General features: G+C 39.3%; 1 protein-coding gene across 4 annotated transcripts in view; it reads right to left on the reverse strand.

Moving 5' to 3' along the window:
* Nucleotides 1–26,522, reverse strand: part of FKBP15 (FKBP prolyl isomerase family member 15) — a 78,814-nt gene that overhangs the window by 49,982 nt on the left and 2,310 nt on the right. For all 4 annotated transcript variants that reach the window (XM_060199968.1, XM_060199967.1, XM_007526736.3 and 1 more), the window contains exons 2-8: nt 15,758–15,873; nt 14,367–14,451; nt 13,098–13,167; nt 10,089–10,163; nt 8,769–8,867; nt 1,931–2,080; nt 424–492 (exon numbers count right to left, since the gene is read on the reverse strand). In XM_060199968.1, coding sequence (XP_060055951.1) covers nt 424–492; nt 1,931–2,080; nt 8,769–8,867; nt 10,089–10,163; nt 13,098–13,167; nt 14,367–14,451; nt 15,758–15,873 — 664 coding nt within the window. The remainder of the gene's footprint in view (nt 1–423; nt 493–1,930; nt 2,081–8,768; nt 8,868–10,088; nt 10,164–13,097; nt 13,168–14,366; nt 14,452–15,757; nt 15,874–26,522) is intronic.

Genomic DNA, 26,522 nt, shown 5'->3' on the forward strand with positions numbered 1-26,522 from the left:
CCCAATGATAACCCTTGTGGCAATAAATAAATAACACTTTCAGAGTTGGTAAAGAAGAAAATTCACCATTTGAAACCAGATCTTTGAACTCCAGTCTCACTGTTTTTCCTATGTTGTAGCTGCTTCCCACAATTTATGGTAGGAGGTGATTCATAGCATTTCAGATAGATAAAAATCATGACTATGATATATTTTTAGAAGAAAGGTTCACTATTTTCCCAATTATAGAAGGGATTTAATAATCCTCTAGGAGTATCAGGATGAAAATAACAAAGTGGGAACTGTCTTAAGTAAAGATGATGAAACAAATTTGTCTCCTCCAACTTTTTAATCAAGTCTTACATTTAGGTTGGAAATTTCACAAGATTTAACTAAATTAAGTCTACTATAACAGGTAAGTATATAAGTACAGTTAAGCTTTACCTTGATAACTTTTCCTGATCCTAATTTCAGACGAAGCAGCTTATCTCTGTTAGCAGTAGAGTCAAAAACCTATGATTTGATCAAAGCAAATAAGGTTATCCAGTCCAAAAAAAAGTATGCAATTCAATTTACAAAATATTAGCACAGTACTTCTAGAAAAGAGAATGACAAATTACTAGAAAAACAGCTCCAGTTCTGTTTTGGCAGAGTCACATATGTGTGATTTACTGCTCCTAGATCACTTTTCATTCCGAGAGAAAAACAGAGACACTCTAACCAGTGAGCTAGTTTTCAGGCCCACGAAAATAGATTTTAAAAGAACTAAAAAGACAGAACCACTTCATGGCTAAAGGAAGCTTTCTAAGACAATGATCTTTCAGGTTTATAAAAACAAAACAAAAAATCAGGAGTGTGGGGCTAGGTAGTGGCACATCTGTTTGAATGCACACTTTACCATGTGCAAGTACCTGGGTTCAAGTCCCTGGTCCCCACCTGGAGGGGGAAAGATTCATAAGTAATGAAGTAGTGCTACAGGTATCTCTCTCTGTCTCTCCTCTCAATTCTCTCTGTCTTATCAAATAAAATAAATAAATATTTTAAAAAGTGAAACTTTTATCATTGTGTATTTAAAAGCAATTTTCATCTGTAAAAATATTTTCAAATAATTTATTTCATTGGATGCTGATGTTGATCTTACTAAGTATGTTAGGTAAGTATCATTAACTTCCATTTACAGATGGGGAAAAAAGAAAAATGCTTATATGACTTAAGAAGATAAAGTAAGAATAAAATTGAGGCATGAACTCGCATTTCTTTGACTAACAGTATAAAGTTATCTCTAGCACTGCATATTATTTTTAAAGATTGAATAATAACAATAAAATAGAATAAAGTCAAACTTTTTATAATATCTACTGTAAATAAAATAGAAATAACTATAAGGAAGGTCTACAAAGAAATTAAGATTTAATCCCATAAGAATATATTCAACCCATGTTCAGCGGAGAAGCAATTACAGAAGCCTGACCTTCCACTTTCTGCACCCCACAATGACCCTGGGTCCATACTCCAAGAGGGATGAAGAATAGGAAAGCTATCAGGAGAGGGGATGGGATACAGAGTTCTGGTGGTGGGAATTGTGTATAATTGTACCCCTCTTATCCTATGGTTTTTGTCAGTGTTCCCTTTTCATAAATAAAATTTTTAAAAAAGAATATATTCAAGTTTAAAACTGGTATAAGAAGACATATACAGTTAGCAAAAATAGTACTTCACAAATTGGCTTCCATGTTCTCTCTCTCTCTCTTTCTAATATATATGAAACATAGAGGTAATGAGCAAACTTTATATAATAGCATTTCATTAGTATAACCCCAAAGCAGTGAGAAGGCCTTTTAAAGTACTTCTATTCAAGAACAGAAATTCACAATAATAATAATACCTTACTTTGGAACGGCCCTCATGCTTATTTAAATTACAAAAGAATTTTTAGGGTACTTTTCCTCACCTGGCCCAGCATATGATTCTGGAAAAGCCAGCTGGTATAGGCCACTTCCAAAGAATCTCCAACTTCTACAGCAGGACCTTCTGCTACAATGAGGTCCTGTGAGAGCACTGCATCGAGGGAAGAAGTGCTATTGCATTTGGCAATGCACACCTGCAAGACAAAAACTGAGGAATCATAAACTTAGCTTAAGCTCTGAAAGCACTTATTCCACTATTGCTAATGCTCTTTCAAATAGTAGCATCCACTAACAAAACAGATTCCATGTTTAAAAGTAAATCATTTCAAAGTCAGTTATCAAAGTGCCTAGTGTAGAAGATAAGAAAAAGAACATAAGGAAGTGATCTTGGATTAAAAAAAAAATATATATATATATATATATTGCTTTGCTTTGTTATTATCAGGCAGAAGACTGCCCAGATAGAAACAGAAGATTGTTTTCCTCTGCTGGAGACAACAGAAATACATAGTGTACTTTTACTTTGTGTATTAACTGCTAAGACAACTAGATAGAACAAGTATTGTTTAGCTAGCAGGACACAACAGTATGTAGATCATTTCTTAAAATAATGCCAGTAACCACAATACACATCCTAGAAACAACACAAACATAATCACAAACAAGTCTTAGAAATAACACAATAATGGTTGTAAAATATGTTGATTCTAAGATCCTGGTTCAAATTTGTGTAACAAATGCAGGTTGGGGCACTCCGCTCTGAACCTTTCACCTCCCCTTGTTTTTCCTGTACCAGAATCTTGGGTAATCATTCTTTCACCACCATGACTTCTGCTGGCTAGAACCCAGCAAGGGAGCCTAGGGTAGGGCTTCAGAATCTGCTCTATATACCTGTATACCTTACCTTATAGTGGTCTGAGGGTTTGTTGTTGTTGTTTGTTTGTATGTTTTAAACATAAGACAGAATTAAAATTTTTTGTATACATCTGAAGATACTTATGAATAGTGAGATAATATGTAGTGCCTGACAAACAATAATTACTAGACTCATTTACTGCCACAGTGCTTGAGAACCTAAGAACAAGAATTAAAAAAATTTTTTTCAAAAGGTTTTTCTTTTTTGTTTTAATTTTATCTGTTTATTTTTGGATAGAAAAATTGAAAGGGGAGGGGGAAGACAGAGAGGGAGAGAGGCAGAGAGACATTTGCAGCTCTACTTCACTACCTGTGAAGATGTCCCCCTGCAGGTAGGGACGAAGGGCTTGAACCTGGGTCCTTGCACACTATAGTGTGTGTGTGCTTAACCAGGTGCATTACCTCCTGGCTCCCAAAAGAGTTTTCTAAGGCAAGACACTAGAAAAAAAAACCCTTTGAAAAGCCACTCTGTAATTATGTCACTTACAGTTTTAGTCATAATTAACTCAGAACTGATCTTAGACAAAGGATTGACATATTTACAAACATTCTAAACTCGATATTTTAACAGAATATACTAGAAACTTTCTTTGCATTTACATTTCAAAATGTCTGATTATTGCAACTAAATAAATGCTAACTAAATAATAACCCCCCCTTTTTTTAACCAAGTAGGAAAAAAGATAATGACCCTTTGTTGACAAAATATTGTTAGATATTGATAGGAATGTAAACAAATACAATCTCTCCAAAAAGAAGTGTTGGGGTCAGGTGGTGATGCACCTAGTTGAATGCACACATTACAGTGTGCAAGGACCCAGGTTTAAGCCCCAGTCCCCAGCTACAGGGTTTTGAAAGCTTCACAAGCAGTGAAACAATGTTGCACTGTCTCTCCCTCCCTCTCTGTCTCCTTCTTCCCTCTTCATTTCTCTGTCTCTATCCAAACTAAATAATTTTTTTTTAAAAAAAATAGTGTCAAAGTGTATTCATTGTCTAAAAATATTTGGATGTTTTGACCCAATATCTCACTTTAAAAAAATCTAGTTTGGGGCCAAGTAGTTGAGCACATACTTTATAGTACTCAGGGACCCAGGTTCAAAGCACTGGTCCCCACATGCAGGAGGGAAGCTTCCAATTGATAAAGCAATGCTGCAGGTGTCTCTTTCTCTTTCCCTCCTATCTTCCCTTCCCTCTCAATTTCTATTTTTATCCAATAAGTAAACAAATTAATTAATTTTAAAAAACTTAAAGGAGACAGGAGATGTATACACTTTACCATCCTCAAGGACCTGATTTAGAGCCCCCTGCAAAAGAGATGCTTCACTACGTGTGCTCTCTTTCTCTCCTACTCTGCCTTCCCCCCTTCTATTTGATAAAAAGAAAAAAGAAAAGAGGGAGAAAGAAAAAAAAAAGAAATGCAGACATTAGGGGTGGTGGAATAGTGACAAGGAAAAATTAAATAAAAATCTAGTTTAAAAAAATGGGAAAGAAAAAAATGGGGGGTTGGGCGTAGCGCAGCAGGTTAAATGTACGTGGTAAGAGGCAGAAATGGGAGAAAAACAGATTTACAGGGGCAGGGATAGATAGCACAAGAGTTATGCAAAGAGAGTCCTCATACTTGAGGCTTCAAAGTAACAGGTTCAGTCCCCTACACCACCACAAGCCAGAGCTGAGTAGTGCTCTGTTAAGAAAGAAAAGAAAAAAAGAGAAAGAGGGGCTGTGTGGTGGCACATCTGGTTAAGTGTATACAGTACCTGGGTTCAAGCCCCTGGTACCCCCCTATAGGGGGGACATCTTCTTGAGTGGTGAAGCAAAGATGCAGGTGTCTCTCTGTCTGTTTCCCTCTCTATCTCCATCCAATAATAAATAAAATAAAAACATGAAGAAAAAGAAAGTTACATACAAAATATTCAGTAGCCTTTATTTGAAAGACTGAAAATTATCTAAATGCTTAAAACTAAAGGAATGATTAAGTAAATTAAGAAACATTAGTATTATAGTATAACATTAGTACACTTCTAAAAATGCTTCCAAATAGTTTTATGTAAGTGATAAAAGGTACATTATAAATTACCAAATAAAATAAGCAAGACACAGAATCCTGAAAGCTCTAATTCTACCTATATGATCCAGAAAAAAAGAAAAAACATGAGCAGCCCAGGAATGGCACAGTGGATAATACGTTAATCTCTTAAGTATGAGATCCCAAGTTCCATCCCTAATATTGCATGTACCAGAATAATGATCTAGTTCTCTCTCATTAAAAATAATAATTACTATTATTATTATTATAAATAAGTATTTTTAAAAGGAAATGACATATTAGTAGCTACTTTCAGTAGTAAATTTTAGATGCTTTACTAAATTTCCAACAATAAGATGGTAATATAGTAACTTTAAAATGATTTTCAAGTGTCACTTTTAAAAGGCAGTTTCATTTATTCCTTCAGATAATTATGGAGTGGAAAATGTTTTATAAAATTAAGTGTAAGACTAGTGAAATAGCTCACTGGGTAGGGCATGTGCCTTACCACGTGTTGAGCACAGGTTCAAGTCCTGGCACCACAAGGAGGTACTACAGTGCCAGGGGAGGCCTCAGTCTACGGTCTCTATCTAAAGGAAAAAGCAGTCTAGTAGCAGTGAAATTTACACTTTCATAAGACTCTGATTCCAAAATAAAATAAATATAAGCCTTTTTCCTTCTTCCTTACTGTTATTAAGTTTTTCAGTGAGTACTGCTATAATTTCTCTGAACTACTGCCGGGCTGGCTTCGCAGGCAGGAGACTGACGACCAGCAACTCATGGCTGAGCTGTACACAATATCTCTTTATTCATGTGGAATGTAGCGCAATGTAAGCCAAGCTAAGCTATCTCTAGTCACAATCCTGTCCTTATATATATACTCGCCAAGTAGGATGGAAACAGGATGTGATGTAGAGAGGTTGGAGCGAAAAGAGATTGGTGAAAATCAGGGTGTGACAAGGAGAAGGGGCGGAGCAAAAACACATCATGAACCAGTGGGGATTAAACCAATGCCCTGCAGGCAGGGCCGTTCCTAGGTAACTGGATATGTAAATAGAATACAGTGTTAAGCAGGGGGTATTAAACTAATGAAACAGAAGGGGTTTTAGAAGCATACCAACAATTTCCCCTTTCTTTTTAACTAATGGCCATAGTATCAGGAGTGTGGGGTGAACAGAAACCTATATCGTATAGGCATTTTCAAAAGAACTGGCACAAGACATGGAGGAACAAAATAGGAGAGCAGCAAGAACCAGTGTGATACCAAGGGGAGGCCGGAGGGGGGAGTTTTCTGCATCAAAGGGCACTTCCTAGCAGGTGAAAGGGCATTTCTTGCCTCTGGGGGCATCTATTGTCTCAAAGGGCATTTCCTGCCTCTGTGGGCATCTCTTGTCTCTAGGGGCATTTTCTGCCTCTGGGGGCAGGACCTAGTAAGGAGGGGAGGTTTCCTGCCTTGGGGGCAGGGCCTGCAGGTGAGGGGTTGTGTCCTATAGAATCCCAAGGCAGCTGGGTGCAGTCAGTCTTTGAGAAACCCAGCAGCATAAAGGGAAGCTGCTGTAAAGTTGTATAAAGCGTCCAAGAGGTGTACCAGTAAGTCCGATGGAAGTGTCAGTCGAAAGTAGATGACCACAGAAGAAATGCCAGGGGATGAAATGCTGCACGTCTGTCTTGATGGGGAATGTCAGCCACCGGAATTCCTCTTTTCTGCAGAGAGTGAGCTTTGGAGTCTGTGAATCTAATTCTTCAGGTCGTGTCAGGTCACATCATTGGTTTGGGGCGGGGGGGGCGGCTATAGTCATGCCATCTTGTGGGTGATGTCAGAGAACAGGGGTCCAAATGGATTTCCGGGGGTTCCATTTGAGTAGATGCTTTTTCATGTGAAGACTTGACAGCTGAAATTCACTTACTTGTCAAACAAAACTTTTAGCAGATTAGAAGTTTACTATAATTGATAACTCCATTATAATTGGAAGTCCTTTCTAGTATGATTTTAAGGTTGTTTAAACAGTTTAAACTCAAAATGTGAAAAGGTAAACAGAAAAACCATGGTTAGACGCCTCAGGCATGAGAATCATTAACATAATCATTGCACTATCTGCCCTGCCCATAACTCATACAGTTTTCAGGATTAAACATTTCAGATTTATGCCAACATGTAAAAAAAAAAATCAAAGGAGGAAGAAACAATTTTTTGGATTGTTTCTGGATGTCTCTAGAAATCATGGCTGCATCCAGCATTTTTTTTTTAAATATTTATTTTATTTATTCCCTTTTGTTACCCTTGTTGTTTTATTGTTGTAGTTATTATTGTTGTTGTCGTTGTTGGATAGGACAGAGAGAAATGGAGAGAGGAGGGGAAGACAGAAAGGAGGAGAGAAAGACAGACACCTGCAGACCTGCTTCACCGCCTGTGAAGCGACTCCCCTGCAGGTGGGGAGCCGGGGTTTGAACCGGGATCCTTATGCCGGTCCTTGTGCTTTGCGCCACCTGTGCTTAACCCACTGCGCTACAGCCCGACTACCTCCAGCATTTTTTTTTAAGTCAATGTCATACAAAAATTCAGTCATTCAAATCACTCTCTTATGAAACACAACTGAAAGCAGACAACAAACTTAAGATATTCAGAGAGAACAACGAGGGGGGAATCGAGAGAAAAGTGGTAGGCAGTTTTTGCTTCTTTCACCTTGAGTCAGATTATCCAGATCTCACCATGTAGCATCATGAGTCCTAGGAGGGCATCCTAGTCCAAAAAGCTCCTCTAAATTTCATTTAGGGTGTTTCTGACTGTTCCTGCAGGATTGCAAGCATCTATTTTTAAAAGCGTCTTCCCATCGAAGAAAGAATCGAATCAGGAGAGTAGAACTAACCACGTGTCTCCATTCTTGGGGACTGCCAAGGTACTGGATAATGCTTTTCAAGTTAGAGTAGTCCTTCTTGGTGGGAAACATGCAAGAAGAAGTCCAGAAAGTCCCAGGGGAAATCTCTGTGCATATCCCAAGCTCTATGATCATGGTTATAAAGAACCAAAGTGTGGCCTGGAGCAAAATGTAGTCCTTCTCCTCGGGAAACATAGGAGAGGGAGTCCAGAAAGTCCAAGGAGAAATCTCCGTGCATCTTCCAAGCTCTATGATCACGGTCATAAGAAACCAAAGTTCCTGGTCAGGGAACCAAAGTGTGGCCCAGAGCAAAATGTTCCAGAGACAGAGAAACTGTCTCATGATGAAACAGCAGAGGCTTTGGCAAACCTCTTCATAAGTATAAAGGCAGGACATGGCGGATTTACTTATCTGGTCTACTTTGGTCTGCTGCATGTGTGTGGATCTGAGATTCCTGTCCCTGTTTGGGCGCCATTATACCAGGCTGGCTTCGCGGGCAGGAGACAGACGACCAGCAACTCATGGCTGAGCTGCACGCAGTATCTCTTTATTCATGTGGAACGCAGCGCAATGTAAGCCAAGCTAAGCTATCCCTATTCACAATCCTGTCCTTATATATATACTCGCCAAGTAGGGTGGAAACAGGATGTGACGTAGAGAGGGTGGAGCGAAAAGAGATTGGTGAAAATCAGGGTGTGACAAGGAGAGGGGGTGGAGCAAAAAGACATCATGAACCAGTGGGGATTAAACCAATGCCCTGCAGGCAGGGTGGTGCTTAGTTAACAGTGGTTATGTAAATAGAATACAGTGTTAAGCAGGGGGGATTAAACTAATGAAACAGAAGGGGTTTTAGAAGCATACCAACAAAGTTCAATAGATTTAAGTGGTAAATTGTGTGTGTGTGTGTGTGTGCGCACGCGCGCGTGCACGTGTGCACACACATGCACGTGCCTGCTTGTCACTAACAAAATATAGCAGATGGTGATGGTTTTTACATATATTTTTCAAAGAAAATCACAATAAAGCCAGGCAGATGTGGATCTTTCACAGGAATAATAATGGTATTACCTGTTTAGCAAACTCCACAGCAGCTTTTTCTGACTCAAACATGATGGACCAGCTTTGTCTCTGGTCATCATAAAAGGTGCTATAGTTATTGGGTCGAACCTGGGAAAAGAAATGTTGGGATAACTCAATTACAGGCAACACAGCAGATGGACCTAACTTCCTGGATACACAGAGAAGTACATTTCCTCTTCCCTCTCACCTCCCACCAATTACTTACTGCATCTTCCCAAAAGGCAGCCAAGAGATTTTTTTTTAAAATGTATATATTGGATAGAGATAGATATTGAGAAGGGAAGAGGAGGTCAGAGGGAAAAAGACAGAGAGACACTTGCAGCCCTGCTTCACTCATGAAGCTTTCCTCCTGCAGGTAAGAACCATGGGCTTGAACCTGGGTCCTTATACACAATAATGTGTGTGCTAAACTAGGTGCACCACTGCCTGGTCACTTCTTTTTTTTTTTTTTCAGGTCATGTGAGTGACCTATTTACACTCAGCCACTACTGCACTGGGAAAAACTTTGGTGCTGTGGTCCTAGGATATCTCTCTCTTTTTAAATTTTATTATCTTTACTTATTTATTGGATAGAGACAACCAAAAATTGAGAGGGAAGGAAGTGATAGAAAGGAAGAGACAGGAGCTCCAGTGGCGCAATCAGTTAGCGCGCAGTACTTATACAGAAAGGAAGAGACAGAGAGACACCTGCAACACATGCAAACACTTGCACACTTGCAAGCTTTCTCCCTATAGGTGGGGACTGGAGGCTCAAACCCAGGCAGTACCACACCTGGTTAACTGCACATTACCATGCACAAGGACCAAGGTTCAACCCCCATCTCCATCTACAGGAGGGGGTTTTCACAAGCAGTGAAGCAGTGCTGCAGGTGTCTTTTTCTCTCCTACTCTATTTCCCTCTCCATTTCTCAGTTTTTGTCTGTCTCTATCCAATAAATAAGGAAAAAAGAAAATAAAAAAAATGAATTCATTTAAAAAAAATAAATGCACAATTAATCCATGATACCAATACTGAGCTTTTCTCTATCTATAAAAATTTGGCACTGGAAAGTAAAAGTTAAATTGTTTTGTGATCTAGACTGCAGAGAAATGTCTGTAAATTGTGGTAAAATAAATTTTATTTCTGAACAATAAAACAAAAAACACTGTAGTCTGGGAAGCTTGAAGGAGCTAGCACATTGGACTTGCAAGCATGAGATCCAAAGTTTAATCCTTGGTATTGCGTATGTCAGTGTGACATCCTGTGCTTAATAAAGCTATAAAAAAAAGAGTTAGTGATTCTAATGATTCCAATGTGGAATGTCTTACCGTTAGTTCAAAGTTCAGATGAATTCTGGCAACAGTAACTGGCTGTTGTTGACTGATATAAAGAAGAATCCTATACTGTACTCAAAAAGAGAAGCAGTAAAAAGAACAAATTAAAAAGGCACAACCAAATCAGCAAGATGTCAAGAGGTTATGCTTCAAAAAAGTCAAAACTCATCTCTTACAGTTAACATTTTGAGTCACATGTTTGCCCTTTCCATTTCTGTCTCTTCTCATTTTAGTCTTTTTGCATAATTGCAATTAGCAATGTCTAATTAATTAGTTAGAGAGGTGACTAAGCAGGCCAACAGGCCTGATCTCGTCTGATCTCAAAAGCTAAGCAGGGTTGGGCCTGGTTAATACTTGGATGGGAAAATGCCAACAGGCACATGAAGAGATGTTCAACATCACTGGTAATTATGAAATGTAAATTCAAACCTTAAGTTACCACTTCATACCTACTATAATGGCTATAGTAATAAAAAATATTAATAACAATGAAGCAATGGCAATGATATGGAGAAATCTGAGCCCTCAAATATTGCCTGTGGAGATATAAAATGGCACAGTTGCTGCAGAAAACAGATTGATAGTTCCTCAAAAAGTTCAACACAGAATGACCATATGACATACAGTATATGCCCAAAAGAACTGAAAACTAGAACTTGAACAGCCTGTATGCTAACATTCACTGCACCCATATTCATAACAGCCAATAGATGGAAACAACCAAACAAGCTGATCAGGGAAGGATCATTGATTTATTAAGAGTTTTTCCACTTCTAGGTTGTCATTAATGTCAAGCATGATTTCTGTTCAGTTTTGAAACAAAACTGTAACTCATATAAAACAAAAACAAAAAAAAATCATAAAAGATTTATAAGAAACTTACATAAAAGAAATGTGTTCTAGTAAATAATTCTCTCCTATAGTAATAATAGAAACTGTAGCATATGTAAGCACAATAAAATAGCATGCTAATCTGTATCTTTTAAAAATATATTAGTTTATTTTTGAGTGAGATTAGGAGGGAGGGGGAGGGAGAGAAGGTCAAAGAATTACTGTGATTTCTTTTTAGATGTGATAATGGCACAATAGTTATATCTATTTTTCTCTCTTCCTCTCTCTTTCTCCCTTCTCAATTTTTCTGTCCTAGCCAACAAAATAGAAGAAAGAAAAAAAAATTGCCACAGGGAGTGGTGGATTCATAGTGCTGGCACCAGTCCCAGTGATAACCCTGGTGGCAATAAAAAATAATTTTTTAGGGCAGGGGAAGATAGCATAATGGTTATGCAAACAGACTCTCATGCCTAAGGCTCCGTCAAGTCCCAGGTTTAATCCCCTGCACCACCATAAGCCAGAGCTGAGCAGTGCTCTGGTAAATAAATAAATAAGTAAAATTTTAAAAAGAATCTTTTAGAGAAATATCCTGAAATATTTACAGTTAAATTGCTTACTGTATATTTATCTAAAAATATCTAAGTGGGGCCAAGGGAAGATAGGCTGAGGTTAAGATGAAATAAGAACATCAAGTCAAGTAAGATAAGTCAAAAATAAAAGGACAAATACTAAATGATTTCACTTATAAGTGGGACTTGATAAATAAGGACAAACAGGGACAGGGAGGGAGAACACAAAATGAAATGTGGATTGGCGACAATGTATTGCATCAAAGCAAAGGACTAGGAAGGAGAGAGGAAGAAAGAAGATGAAAGAGAGCTGTGGGGTCCTTGTGTATAATGAAGTTGTAGGGGCTAAGCTGTGGAGCACCTGGTTAAGCACTCACACTACAGTGCACAAGGACCCGTTTCAAGTCCCTGGTTCTCACCTGCAGGGGAAAGCATCACAAGTGGTGAAGCAGGGCCGCAGGTGTCTCTCTCTCACTATCTCTTCCTTCTCTCTCCATTTCTCTCTTGTCTCTAATAATAGAAATATTTTTTAAAAAATTATACTCATGTCAATGACTGAGCTGTAAAGCATTAGCCTCAATAAAAAATTAATTAATTAATTTAAAAAAATAAAGGATGACATAAAGTTAATAGGGGCCAGGCAGTGGTGCACCTGATTAAGCACACACATTACAGTGCACAAGAACCCAGGTTCAAAGCCCCTGGTCCTTCCCTGCAGAGGGAAAGCTTTGTGAGTGGTGAAATATGTTTGCAGGTGTCTCTCTGTATCTCTCCCTCTCTATCTCCCCCTTCCATCTCAATTTCTGACTCTCTCTTATCCAATAAATAAATAAAGATAATTTTAAAAAATAAATAAAGTTAATAATTACTAGAATCTAGTCATGGTTATCTGGGGAACTCACTATTCTAGCTCCATTCTTTTCAGTTTTCCACTTTCCATAATTAAGTTTTTATTTGCTTGTTTGAAATATAAATGAGTGATATTATATTATTTACACTGAACAAGTTATGCTATCACTCTGTCTCAGAGCCTCTGAGGTACATGCATTCCAGGCTCTCTAGGTCTCAAGAGTCTCTATTTTCTTATTCCTATTTCAACAATATTCAAAACATTCTGGAGTAGACCTTGATGTTAAGACATAACCCACACAAGAAAATTAGTCTCTGGGCTGTTTGCCACATCTTTCTGATGTAAACTATTATCATGTAATCAGCTGCCCATTTCATTATCAAAATTTGAAAGGATAAACACAGGCCCTTCTGCGGGCATAAAAACATAATGCTCTAGATAGTACTGTAAGTATTATTCATTACTTAACAAAGGGACAGCCTGAGTAAATAGTTTACTCTAAAACTTCCCAAATTCTTAAGCTAAGTCAGTACCACAAAGGTTAAGCTTAATGTTTTTGAGAAGCTATATTTATCTGACTGCACAAAAGTAAGCAAAATGCCACCTAAAATGTTACTACCTAATATTAATAATTCATATTCAATAGTCACACTATTCCCCTGAAATACAAGTCACTAGGAAAACTCAGGAAAAAACAGTTCATCAGTATGGTCTGGAACACTTGATTGCACCTCAGATAATGGGTATTCTCACCTCTCTGGCTGTATGATTCCCCAGGATTGCAGCACCAAATTTTCCCTGCTTTATATATTGACCATTTGTGCTACAAAAGCAAAAACAAATAAAACATGTATTAATATTTTCTTAAATTAACAGAATCAATGTTCTTTTTTTAATTCTTTTTTTAAATTGTTGTTTATATCTATTTTCTCTTTTGTTGCCCTTGTTTTTCATTGTTGTTGTAGTTATTATTATTGTTATTGATGTCGTCGTTGTTAAATAGGACAGAGAGAAATGGAGAGAGGAGGGGAAGACAGAGAGGGGGAAAGAATAATAGACACCTGCAGACCTGCTTCACCGCTTGTGAAGCAATTTCCTGTGGTGGGGAGCCGGTGGCTCGAACCGGTATCCTTCTGCCGGTCATTGCGCTTTGCGCCACGTGCGCTTAACCCACTGTGCTACCACCAGACTCCCATAATCGATGTTCTTTTCTTCCATATAGAAGCAGGAAATCAGCCATTCAGCCTCTTGAAAGGGATAGAAGAGCAATTTGTGATTTAAAGTGCTTATACCTTTTTACTCCCTAAACATGTTCTATTCATGATATCACAGCAGAGCAGTTTCCTTCTGAGCACTTAAAAAAATAACTGAGGGTACAAATACTTCTAGGAGAAAGAAAACAAAATAGACTGCTTTTTTTTTGTTTGTTTGTTTCTGCACCAGAGCACTGCTCAGCTCTGTTTATGGTAGTACTGGGGATTGAACTTGGAAGCTCAGACAGAGTCTCAGGCATGAGAACTGTGTCACAGAACACAACCCACACCAAAATAATTAATGGTTCCTTAAAGGTCATTTTTATGAACAGAATTATACAAAAAATGTTAAGAAACAGGAGTCTGGTGGTAGCGCAGAGTGTTAAGCACAGGTGGCGCAAAACGCAAAAACCAGCATAAGGATACTGGTTCGAGCCTCCGGCTCCCCACCACAGGAAATTGCTTCACAAGCAGTGAAGCAGGTCTGTAGGTGTCTATTTTTCTTTCCCCCCTCTGTCTTCCCCTCCTCTCTCCATTTCTCTCTGTCCTACCCAACAATAACGCCATCAATAACAACAACAGTAATAACTACAACAATGAAAACAAGGGCAACAAAAGGAAATAAATGAAGTCGGGTGGTAGCGCAGCAGGTTAAGTACAGGTGGTGCAATAAATAAATAAATATTTTTTTAAATGTTAAGAAGCATGACTACAAAATGTAGGTTAATCCACCCTTTAGTTTCAGAAAGATTCCTCCTCAGCTACTTACTATCTGTAAGCATGGACTACTGTTGCAGTCAAAACTGTGGAAGTGTCTGTTGTGGAGGGTGCTGCTTTTGGTGTCACCTGATTTCCTGAAGATGGAGAAAACAAAACTGTCATTAACTTCTGGTTTGAAATTGATTTCTAACCATTAAACTGGCTTCAGAATTCACCTTTACCCTCAACAATACAGTGCTTTCAAGGCAATTATTCATTTGCATATAATCCACAAAACAATTCTATGGCTTTGTCTAGGAATGAGAAAAATGAAGCTCTAAATATCCAAGTGTCTTACAAAATAACATCAGTAGTTTTGGACTACAACCCAGGATTTTTTTTTTTTCTTCAAGTTTCACTGATTCATTTTATGTAGGAGAGCCCTGAGCTCTACTACTGAGCTACTCTTCTGGTCTATAGAATCTAAGTTTTTTTGTTTATTTTTGGCAGTCTACTTTTTTTTTATCCATTGATCACTGAAACTTCTAATCTTTTTTAAATTTTTATTTATTTGATAGAGACAGAGAGAAACCAAGGGGAAGGGGGTAATAGAGAAAGAGAGAGACAGAGAGAGACCTGCAACACTGCTTCACTTCACTGCTTGTGAAGCTTCCCTCTGCAGGTGGAGACCAGAGGCCTTAAACCCAGATACTTGTGCTAATTCTATCTAAAAACATCTTTGGGCTGGACACAGAACTTTGTCTAGAAAGGAAGACATCAGTCTCTTTTCTCCTTCCGATATTTTGATACCTATAATAGATAAAAATAAAGCAATTTCCCCACATCCCTTACTTGTGGGGGTAGAAAATGTACTATACTATTTAGATAACATCTATTATTTAACTTTCACAGTAGTATAGAATAAAACCATTTGAAATAGAATATTTAGAGTAAGTTATACAAGAATGTGGTGGTGAAAGTACTGGAGTACTGGAAACACTGGAATGGACACAGCAACCAAGAACTAATTTCTCAATGTATCCTTATGTGATTTATCTTCTTTTCGTGCACATGCATATTACTCCCTCCATCCCCCATATATAACACATACATTACAGCATGGGTTGGGAAATGTCTCAGAGTATAAAGCTTTGCCATGAGTTCCACCCCAAGCACAACTTGAGAACACCATGAACAAAACAAAGAAATCGCTATGAATGGTGGAGTTGTGTTTTGATGCATCACCTCTCTCAATAGTCCGGTCTCTCTATAAAATAAATAAATAAAAATTGGGGCAGGAGAAATAGTTCTCCAGGCAGGATGTGTTTCTTGCCAGATGTGAGGCCAAGGTTCACACTCCAGCTTACCACTGGTGGAAACTTGGCCAGACTGACTGAGGCTAGACAACCTGGCATGCCACTTTTTCTAGGCTAGTTGTCCCACCCTAACCTCTTAACTTACCAGTTGCTACTATTCCCTGGCCTTTCTTAGGTTGTTTTGGTGCTGTGTACTGGAAGAATTCATTTCCATGGCCAGCAGCTGCCTGATCCAATCCAAAAAGAGAGGCTAATCTGGCACTGTTAGTGGAAAATAAAAACGATATTTCAATGTCAAAAAGTAGGCAGAGATGAAACAAGAAATCCACAGACTGATATTCCTCATAAACACAGATTCAAAGGTTATGAACATAATACTAGCAAACTGGACATAGCAATACATTAAAAAGACTGTACATCAGGAGTCGGGCGGTAGTGCAGCAGGTTAAATGCATGTGGTGCAAAGTTCAAGGACCTGAGTAAGGATCTCGGCTGGAGCCCCGGCTCCCCACCTGTAGGGGAGTCACTTCACAAGCGGTGAAGCAGGTCTGCCGGTGTCTCTTTCTCTCCCTGTCTCTGTCTTCCCCTCCTCTCTCCATTTCCTTCTGTCCTAGCCAACATCTATGACATCAATAACAACAATAATAATAACCACAACAATGATAAAACAACAAGGACAACTAAAAGGAAAAAAATAGCTTCCTGTAGCAGTGGATTCATGGTGCAGGGACGGAGCCCCAGCGATAAGCCTGGAGGCAAAAAAAAAAAAAAAGATTGTACATCATGACCAAATGAAATTTATTCCAGGGATGCAAGGATAGTTCAACATATGAAAGTCAGTAAGTGTAATCCATCATATTAACAGGAGAAACAAACACCACATGATTATTTCAAGAGATATAGAGAAAACTTTTGACATGATCCTATATCCCTTCATAATAAAAGTATTTTTTAAAAAAAGGTATTGACGAAAAACCCACAGTCAGTATTATACTCAATAGCAAAAAGTTAGAAGTTTTTCCTTTTAGATAAGATGTAAGACAAGACTGTCTACTACTACTATTCAATGTAGTCTTAGAAGTCCTGGCTGGGGGCTGGGTGGTAGTGCAGTGGGTTAAGTGCACATGGCACAAAGTGCAAGGACTGGCATAGGATCCTGGTTCGATCCCCCAACTCCCCACCTGCAGGGGTGTCGATTTGCAAGAGGTGAAGTAGGTCTGTGGGTGTCTTTCTTTCCTCCTCTCTATCTTTCCCTCCTCTCTCGATTTCTCTCTGTCCTATCCAGCAACAACAACTATTAACAACAATAACAACCACACAACAAAGGCAACTACAATAGCAACAAAACAGGAAAAATAGTCTCCAGGAGCAGTGGATTCACAGTGCTGGCACCAAGACCCAGCAATAACCCTCCCTGGAGGCAAAAAAAAAAAAAAAAAGTCCTGACTATAGCAATCAGACAAGAAAAGAGAATAGTGATAAAGACTGGAAACAAAACTGTCACTATGTGCAAGTGATACAATAGTATATATAAAAAATTCAAAAGAATTCAGCAAAAAACTACTGGAAATTGTCAGGTAATATAGCAAGATGACAAGCTACAAAATTAATATACAAGACTTAGTGGCACTCCTCCATGCAAATATCAAACCAGAAATTGATCCAAATTACAACAGCAGCAAAAAACAATCAGGTAACTAGGAATAAACTTAAGGAGGTGAAAGACTGATAATTATGGTTCTCTACTAAAGAAAACAGAAAAAGACACGAAGAAGTGGAAAGACATATCATGTTCATAGATTGGAAGCATTAACAAGAGTTAAAAATGGCCATTCTACCCAATCTCTATCAAGATTCCACCAAATTTCTTTTTTTTATATTCAATGTTTTTTTTTGTTTTGTTTTAATTTATTATTTATAAAAAGGAAACACTGACAAAACCATAGGATAAGAAGGGTACAACTTCGTACAATTCCCACCACCAGAACTCTGTATCCCATCCCCTCCCCTGATAGCTTTCCTATTCTTTAACCCCATGGGAGTATGGACCCAAGATCATTGTGAGATGCAGAAGGTTGAAGGTCTGGCTTCTGTAATTGTTTCCCTACTGAACATGGGCATTGACAGGTCAATCCATACTCCCAGCCTATCCCTCTCTTTCCCTAGTGAGGAAAGGCTCTGGGGAAATGGAACTCCAAGGCACATTGGTGAGGTTGCCTGTCCTGGAAGTCTGGTCGCATCCTGCTAGCATCTGGCACCTGGTGGCTGAAAAGAGAGTTAACATACAAAGCAAAACAAATTGTTGAACAGTCATGGACTTAAAGGCTGGAATAGTGCAGATGAAGTGTTGGCGGGGGTCCTCCATTTTGTCGATAGCTAGTGGGCATATTTTAGTTATATTTCAAAGGGCCTGTAGCTATACTAGTGTTTTGTTTTGTTTTATTTTTTCTCTCTGAGCCTGAAATCTGATATGCAGGCGGATCCAAGCTGGGAAAAGGACCAGAAAGTTGGATCAGGGAACAGAGTAGCTCCCAAATATGGGAAAGGGGTATAAATATTGTTGACTGTAAACCCCATCGATATGATATGATCTGGGGCCCATAATTAGCTTAGGAGCCTATGTGAAATCTGCATCCCTCTAGATCTGAGCTCACATTCTGTGGTCATGAGTAGAAACATTCCATGCTGCCCCAGTATTGACCCATCTTCCTCAGTTGTAGCATAGAGTATGTTGTCCATCCTCCCTTCAGAGTATGGAACATTCTCTACCATTGTTGATCAAAGTTGAGGACAAGGCCCTATGGGGGCCCACAAAGGGATCTATTTTGTTGTTCCTGATAGAAATGACCAGTAACAATGGAGAGAGGTATTTATTTGAGGTCTAGGCCCATCAAGTCTGTTTGGGAATCTCAGGATTTCCCAATTAGGGCCCCAGCTGGATTCCACCACATTTCTTCAGTTTTTTTGTAGAATAAAAACTCAACAACAACAACAAAAAAACCCTTATCTGTATCCTGAAAATATTCAGAATGGCCAAAGCAATCCTGAAAAAAAAATGGAGGCATCACATACTTAAAAATGGAAGCTTCACATATTTCCTCACTTCAAACTACACTACAAGGCTATTATAATCAAAGCTGCCTGGTACTGAAACAAATATAGACACACAGATCAATGAAATAGAATTGAGAACCCAGGAATAAGCCCTCAAAGCTACAGACAATTAACTTTTGACAAAGGAGGCCTGGACATTAAATGGAGAATCTTTACAACAAACAAGTGCAGGGAATTTTGAGTACAGGAGAATGAAACAGGACTACCACATATCACCATGAACAAAAGTCAACTCCAACTGGATCAAATACTTAAATGTTAGATCAGAAATCATCATATATGTAGAAAAAACGAGCAGAATGCACAATGTTTGCATCAGACACATCTTTCAAGAAACAAGTCCAACAGCAAGAAAAGCAAGCAAGCAAACAAACAAACAAACAAAAAACCCAACAGGATTACATCAAATTGAAAAGCTTCCACACAAATGTAAATTGGTCCAACCTCTGTGGAGAACAGTCTGGAGAACTCTCAGAAGGCTAGACATGGACCTACCCTATGATCCTGCAATTCTTCTCCTGGGGATATATCCTAAAGAACCCAACACACCCATCCAAAAAGATCTCTGTACACATATGTTCTTAGCTGCATAATTTGTAATAGCCAAAACCTGGAAGCAACCCAGGTGTCCAAAAACAGATGAGTGGCTGAGCAAGTTGTGGTATATATACACAATGGAATATTACTCAGCTATAAAAAATGGTGACTTCACCATTTTCAGCCCATCTTGGATGGACCTTGAAAAATTCATGTTAAGTGAAATAATTCAGAAACAAAAGGATGAATATGGGATGATCTCACTCTCAGGCAGAAGTTGAAAAACAAGATCAGAAGAGAAAACACAAGTAGAACCTGAACTAGAATTGGTGTATTGCACCAAAGTAAAAGACTCTGGGGTGGGTGGGTGGGGAGAATACAGGTCCAAAAAGGATGACAGAGGGCCTAGTGGGGGTTGTATTGTTATATGGAAAACTGGGAAATGTTATGCATGTACAAACTATTGTATTTACTAGTGAATGTAAAACATTAATTCCCCAATAAAGAAATTGGAAAAAAAAAAAAAAAAAAAGCTTTCACACCACCAAAGGAACTGTTATTAAAATAGAAAGCTCCAAAACCCTAGAGAATATGAGATCCTTATATGACATACATTAAAAGCCTAATAAACAAAATATATAAGGGGCCAGGTAGTGGTTCACCTGGTTGAGTGTACACATTACAGTGCACAAGAACACAAGTTCAAGCCCCCAGTTCCCACCTGCAGGTGGAAAGTTTCACAAGTGGTAAAGGAGGGTTGCAGGTGTCTCTCTGTCTCTTTCCCTCTTTATCTCCCCTTCCCTCTCAATTTCTGCCTGTCTCTATCCAAAAAATAAAGATTTTTTTTAAAAAGAGCAGAATTAAAAATAATAAATAAATAATATATAGAGTTCAAAAAATTCAGCAACAAAAAAATTTTAAAAAGTGGAGAGGACATAGACAGAATTTTCAACAAAAAGAATATACAGATGGTCAAGAGACATGAAAAAAAATGCTCAAAGTCACTGTCTATCAGAGAAATGCAAATGAAAAGACAAGAAAGAGATATCACTTCACTCCTGTAAAAATGTTATACATCTGAAAGGCTAGAAATAAGTGTTGGTGGCTGGATGGGGGCACACCCAGTTAAGCACACATATTAGAAACAAGTGCTGTCAAAGATGTAGGGGAGAAGTAACATAAATGGGACCAATCCCTATGGAGACAACCTGGAGATAACATTAGAATGACCCTGCTCTAAAACTTGGCAATCCCTCACCTAGGGATCCATCCAAAGAAAATAAAACACCGATCCACAGAGATCTATATACAATATGTTCATAGTAACACTATAAGGCCAAAGACATGGGGGAAGGAGATAGAACGGAATTGAGAGTGGGTTGGGGAACCCATTGCATGATGGGATGGTGGAGGGAGACCTGGGTTAGTGATGGGGATGGTGTGCAGGAATCATCCTAAAATCTGCCCACCCCCCTCCCTACCTTGAACAAATATTTTGACTATATATTCCACCATTCAGTACTAAAAATGGAAACAAAGTGCCCATATAATCAAGATTGTATTTCTGATATGAACAGCATCAGTTTAGCCTGTTTGTTCAAAGGACAAGACATTTCTTCTTTCTGGACCTCAGTTTCAAATTTGTAAATTGAGGTAACTGGTTCAGGTGCTTTCTACAGTTTATTTAAACTATAAATTCTTGCCTTTGCCAAGTTACAGTTACTTACTTTTTTGATCAATTTAAGTTGAAATAAAGCCATACTATAAACTTATCTCATCAGACATGGTCCGATCTATAGTTTCAATTAACAGGCAGAACATGAGTTCCCTGTCCCAACTATTGAAATTGCTCTCACTAAGGTCATCACAATTTTTTTTTTTGTTACTTAACAGAATATGCCTGAGGCTCATTATGGCACACCTGGTTAAGTACACATAATACCATGCGCAAAGACTAGGATTTGAGTCCCCACACCCCACCTGCAGGTCTGAATTTTAGTATTTCTTCCTCTCTCCCTCTCTATCTCCCTCTCCTCCCCCCTCAATTTCCCTCTGTCCTGTCCAGGAAGAAAGAGAAAGAGAGAGAGAGAGAGAAAGAGAGAGAGAGAGAGGAAGGAAGGAAGGAAGAGTGAGAGAAAGGAAGGAAGGAAGGAAGGAAGGGAGGGAGGGAGGGAGGGAGGGTTGGTTGGGAAGAAAGAAGGAAGAGAAAGAGAGAAAGACAGAATATATCCATCCAACCTTATCTTACTTGGTCTTCATACCAAGCCCATGCTAAACAGATGACTACTTTGTTCTTAAAACAAACTTCTCTACCTTGGGGATATTTGCATGGGTAGGAGGAGGGACTGGCCCAAATAAGAAATCAACAAGAGCAAATAGGATGCTTTTCTTGTTGACTTCCAATCACTCTGACTCTCCACATAACTACCTGGGGGTGTCCAGCCTTTCAGTGTCCATGCCTCAAGATTACATACTATCTCTCCTGTAGCAATCTCATTTGCTTATTTTGGCATTGAGTGCCACCCAAATGCCAATGATGGTTAATCACATATATCCCATTCAAATGCAAGTTGTCCAAATCAGAAGCCATATCTTTCAGTCCTCACTGCCCCAGTGTTGTTAAAATTCGTAGGCCTCCAGCTGGGTTAGCTAGCTTCATGGGCGGGTAACAGAGACGACCAGAGACATACGGCTGGGCAGGGAAGCTGTATTTCTTTATTCAAGAACAACGATTCATAAACTAAACCAAACTAATCACCAAACAGAACTCTGCTGTCTCTTTGCGGCGGCGCAAGCACTCTCTCTTACTCTGGAACTCTCCAACTCTCTCTTACTCTCGAACTCAGGAACCCTCCAACTCTGGAACTCTCTTACTCTGCCACTCTGGAACTCTGCCACTTTGGAACTCTCGGGGGGTTCCTTGGGGCGGGGCCAAGCAGGCCCGCGAAATTAACAGGACTGATCCAATTCTCTTGGCGGGGGAGAACTAGAACCCAATGTAAAGCATACAACACCCCAGTAAAACCTGTTCTAATGCTAGTGTTCTGTCTCCTGGAATGACAAATTGTATTGGGATCCCCAGCATAACTCTCAGATTTAGTGACTTTATAGTTAGAACTTATGACTAAGACCTATTACAACAAAAGGATACATAGCAAAATCATCAGGGAGAAAACCATGCAGTAAAATCTAAAGGAAACCAGAAACAAGTTTCTGAGAGTCTTCTCCCAGTGGAATGGCAAAGGAGACAGTCAATTACTCTAGAAATGAATTGTAATGAGTGAAGTATGTTCAACTGATACGATGAAAATCAATAGCGATTTCATGTGCAAGGTTTTTTATTGGGAGGTGATGATATAAAAAGCCACTAGCACTCACCAAAAGTCTAAATTTCATAAAGGAAGACAGATGTTCAATATAAACCATACTGCCTGTTTAATTGTTGGAAAGTTTAGACAGTTAGGGGCCACCAGGTGGTGGCACATCTGGCTAAGTGTACACATTATAGTGTGCAAGGACCTGGATTCAAGCCCTTGGTCCTCACTTGCCATGGGAAAGCCTCACTGAGTGAAGCAGGCTTGCAGGTGTCTGTCTCTCTCCCTCCCCTCTCAATTTTCTGGTCTCTAGTCAATAATAAATAAATAAACAGACTAAAAAAAGAAGTTTAAAAAAAAAACTTAACTTTTAACATTTATGGAAAGCTCTGTATCAGTATGAAAAGCATTCTACCAACAAATTTAACCAAATACCCCAGCAGCAGAATGTTCTAACAACAGTCCAACAGCCCAGGTGGTAGCAGACACTGTGGTAGTATTCTGGACTTAAAGGCATAAGGCCCTAAATTCAATCCCTGGCATTGCATATGCCAGAGTGATATTAGTGTATTCTCTCTCTGTGTGTCTCTCTCTCTCTACTATGTTAATTCTTTTTTAAAAAATATTTATTCCCTTTTGTTGCCCTTGTTGTAGTTATTATTGTTGTTGTTATTCATGTCGTCATTGTTGGATAGGTCAGAGAGAAATGGAGAGAGATGGGGAAGACAGAGAGAGGGAGAGAAAGATAGACACCTGCAGACCTGCTTCACCGCTTGTGAAGCGACTCCCCTGTAGGTAGAGAGCCGGGGGCTAAAACTGGGATCCTTAAGCTGGTCCTTGGGCTTGGCACCACGTGCGCTTAACCTGCTGCACTACCCCACCTGACTCCCATATGTTAATTCTTAACTGCAAATATTCACAACTAGGGGGCCAGGCGGTTAACTTGGGTCTGGTTAAGTTCACATAGTACTAAACGCAAGGACCCATGCAAGGATGCGGGTTCAAGCCCCCAGCTCCCCACCAGCATGGGCGACACTTCACAAGGAGTAAAGCAGGTCTACAGGTGTCGATCTTTCTCTTCCCCTCCCCTTTCAATTACTCTCTGTCCTAGCAAATAAAATGGGGGGGGGGGAATGGCCACCAGGAACAGTGGATTCACAATGCTGGCACAGAGCCTCAGAGATAACTTTATTATATATATTTCCTCCACAACTAAAACTGAAATCCAGGCATTATAGGAAAGCAAAAATCTGTCACCCACAAAATGTTTCTGGCAAAAGATTTTTCCTTTCTTTCTATTTGTGTTTGTGTACATGATTTAATTTGACTCACAAAATTACAAGATAACCAGGGTAAAATTCCACACCACTCCCACCACCAGAGTTCCATATCCCCATTGAACTACAGTGGTTCTCCCTGGGTCACAGATATGGGATGACTATTATTTCTATAACTATCTGTGTATATATATATATATATATATATATATATATATATATTTTCTTTTTTTTAAATTTTTTTTAATCTTTATTTGTTGGATAGAGACAGTCAGAACTTGAGAGGGAAGGGGGTGACAGAGAGGGACAGGGACAGAGAGACACCTGCAGCACTGCTTCCCCACTTGTGAAGCTTTCCCCCTGCAGGTGGAGACCAGGGGCTCGAACCTGGGTCCTTGCACACTATTAACGTGTGCGCTCAACCAAGTGCGCCACTACCTGGCCCGAATATTTTTTTCCCCCTATGGTCCTGCCTTCACTTCCAAGTCACACCTACACCCCCTACTATTTCCATATGTTGCTCCTGATGGAATTGGGTTTCAAAGCCCTCTAGTCATCTTCCCCTAACATTTCTCCCCCTCTGGTTGCCTCTTTCTTCCTTTCTCCCTTCCCACCTTCCTCTCTCCCTCCCTTACCTTCCTTCCACCAAACTTGGTTATTTATGGTGATGCTGGGGATTGAACCTGGGACCTTTGGTGCCTCAGGCACAAAAGGCTTTTTGAATAACCATTATTCTGTCACCTCAGCCCTCTACCAAAAGATTAATCTCATAGGCAGTACATCTCTGAAGACAGAGTGAAGATTACTTTTGAGATAAAGGCCTCTTCTGTGTAGTACCTGGTCAACAGAAAGGGACTTGGGTCTGCATGCCTGTGCTCTACAGTGATTTTTAAAGTAATCTTCCTTCCTAGTTGAACTCCTCACCCTCCCCAGAATCCTCTACAATTTGCCAATCTAATTAAAGATAGTGCTTCAAGGCATGTGGACAAGTCAGTCTTTCTCTCAGTCTCTCCAATATATACTGGAAGTATATGTGCTATTATTAAACTTAACTTTTTCTCCTATTAATCTATCTGATAGGATATTTGATATTTGTCCAACCTCTAAAAAACTGAAAAGGACATGAATGCTTTCTTTTAAATCTCAGCACTTAAATTACTCAAGAAATACACATTAGTGGGGAGTCGGGCAGTAGCACAGCGGGTTAAGGCACATGGTGCAAAGTGCAAGGGCCGGCATAAGGATCCCGGTTTGAGCCCCTGGCTCCCCACCTGCAGGGGAGTCGCTTCACAGGCGGTGAAGCCGGTCTGCAGGTGTCTATCTTTCTCTCCCCCTCTCTGGCTTCCCCCCCTCTCCATTTCTCTCTTTCCTATCCAACAACAATGACATCAATAACAACAATAATAACTACAACAATAAAACAACAAGGGCAACAAAAGGGAATAAATGAATATAAAAAAAAAATTTTAATACACATTAGGAATTGGGGGCTGGAGAATAGCTTAGTGAATAAGAGAGCATTCCTTGCATGAGTAAGGCCCAGGGCTGGATGCCACGTACTGCATATGAATCAGTGGTGCTCTGGTATGTCTCTAATTAAATAAATAAACATTTTGGGTTTTTTAAAAATATTTATTTATTTTCTCTTTTGTTGCCCTTGTTTTTTTTTAATTGTAGTATTATTGTTGTAGTTATTGATGTCATCATTGTTAGATAGGACAGAGAGAAATGGAGAGAGGAGGGGAAGACAGAGAGGGGGAGAGAAAGACAGACACCTGCAGACCTGCTTCACGGCTTGTGAAGTGACTCCCCCGCAGGTGGGGAGCTGGGGGCTCAAACAGGGATCCTTATACCGGTCCTTGCGCTTTGCGCCACGTGCGCTTAACCCATGGCGCTACCGACAGACTCCTGGGTGTTTTTTTTTTAAGGAATTAATGTTGATAATATGCTAAATGCTAGTTATAATTGACTATCAAAAGTGATTTTTTTCAAGGACTTTACATAAAAGTCCAAAATTCAATGAAATATACAGGTTGGAACTCAGGTCCTGGCACATGATAATGTGAATGCTGTGCCACCATGCAGTCCCACTAATCACTTTTTCTTTTCCAGTTGCCATCAGGGTTATCACTGGGGCTCGGTATCTGCACTACAAATCCACCACTCCTGGTGGCCATTTTTTCCTTTATTCTTTTCTATCTTGACAGGACAGAAAGAAATTGAGAGGGAAGGGGAGATATAGAAGAAGAAAGACAAACATCTGCAGATCTGCTTCACTGCTTCTGAAGCAACCCCACTGCTTGTGGGGAGTGGGGGCTGAAACCAGGTCCTTGAGCATGGTGGCATTTCTGCTTAACTGAGTGCACCACCACCTGCCCCCTAGTAGTTACACTTTTAAATAAATGTTAGCCAGTGCAGTTAGCATGAAGGTTTCTGTTTAATCAATTTAGCAGTATACATTTAAGTCTTGATACTTAAAAATTAATAAGCCAGTATATTTACAGTAAATCAAGAGGAAATGAAAAGCAGCTGCAATGTTCACTGTCATGTGTTCTACTTCCTTAAAGAAAATCAAAAGGAATAACTAAAGCAGAGAATGTTAGTGAAACTTTCTATATTCTTAATCTGAAATTTGATTTGATTTCACTGATTTTTCTGGGAACAGAAA

This window comes from Erinaceus europaeus, chromosome 10 (genome assembly GCF_950295315.1).
Source record: "Erinaceus europaeus chromosome 10, mEriEur2.1, whole genome shotgun sequence".
Classification (NCBI taxonomy): Eukaryota; Metazoa; Chordata; class Mammalia; order Eulipotyphla; family Erinaceidae; genus Erinaceus; species Erinaceus europaeus.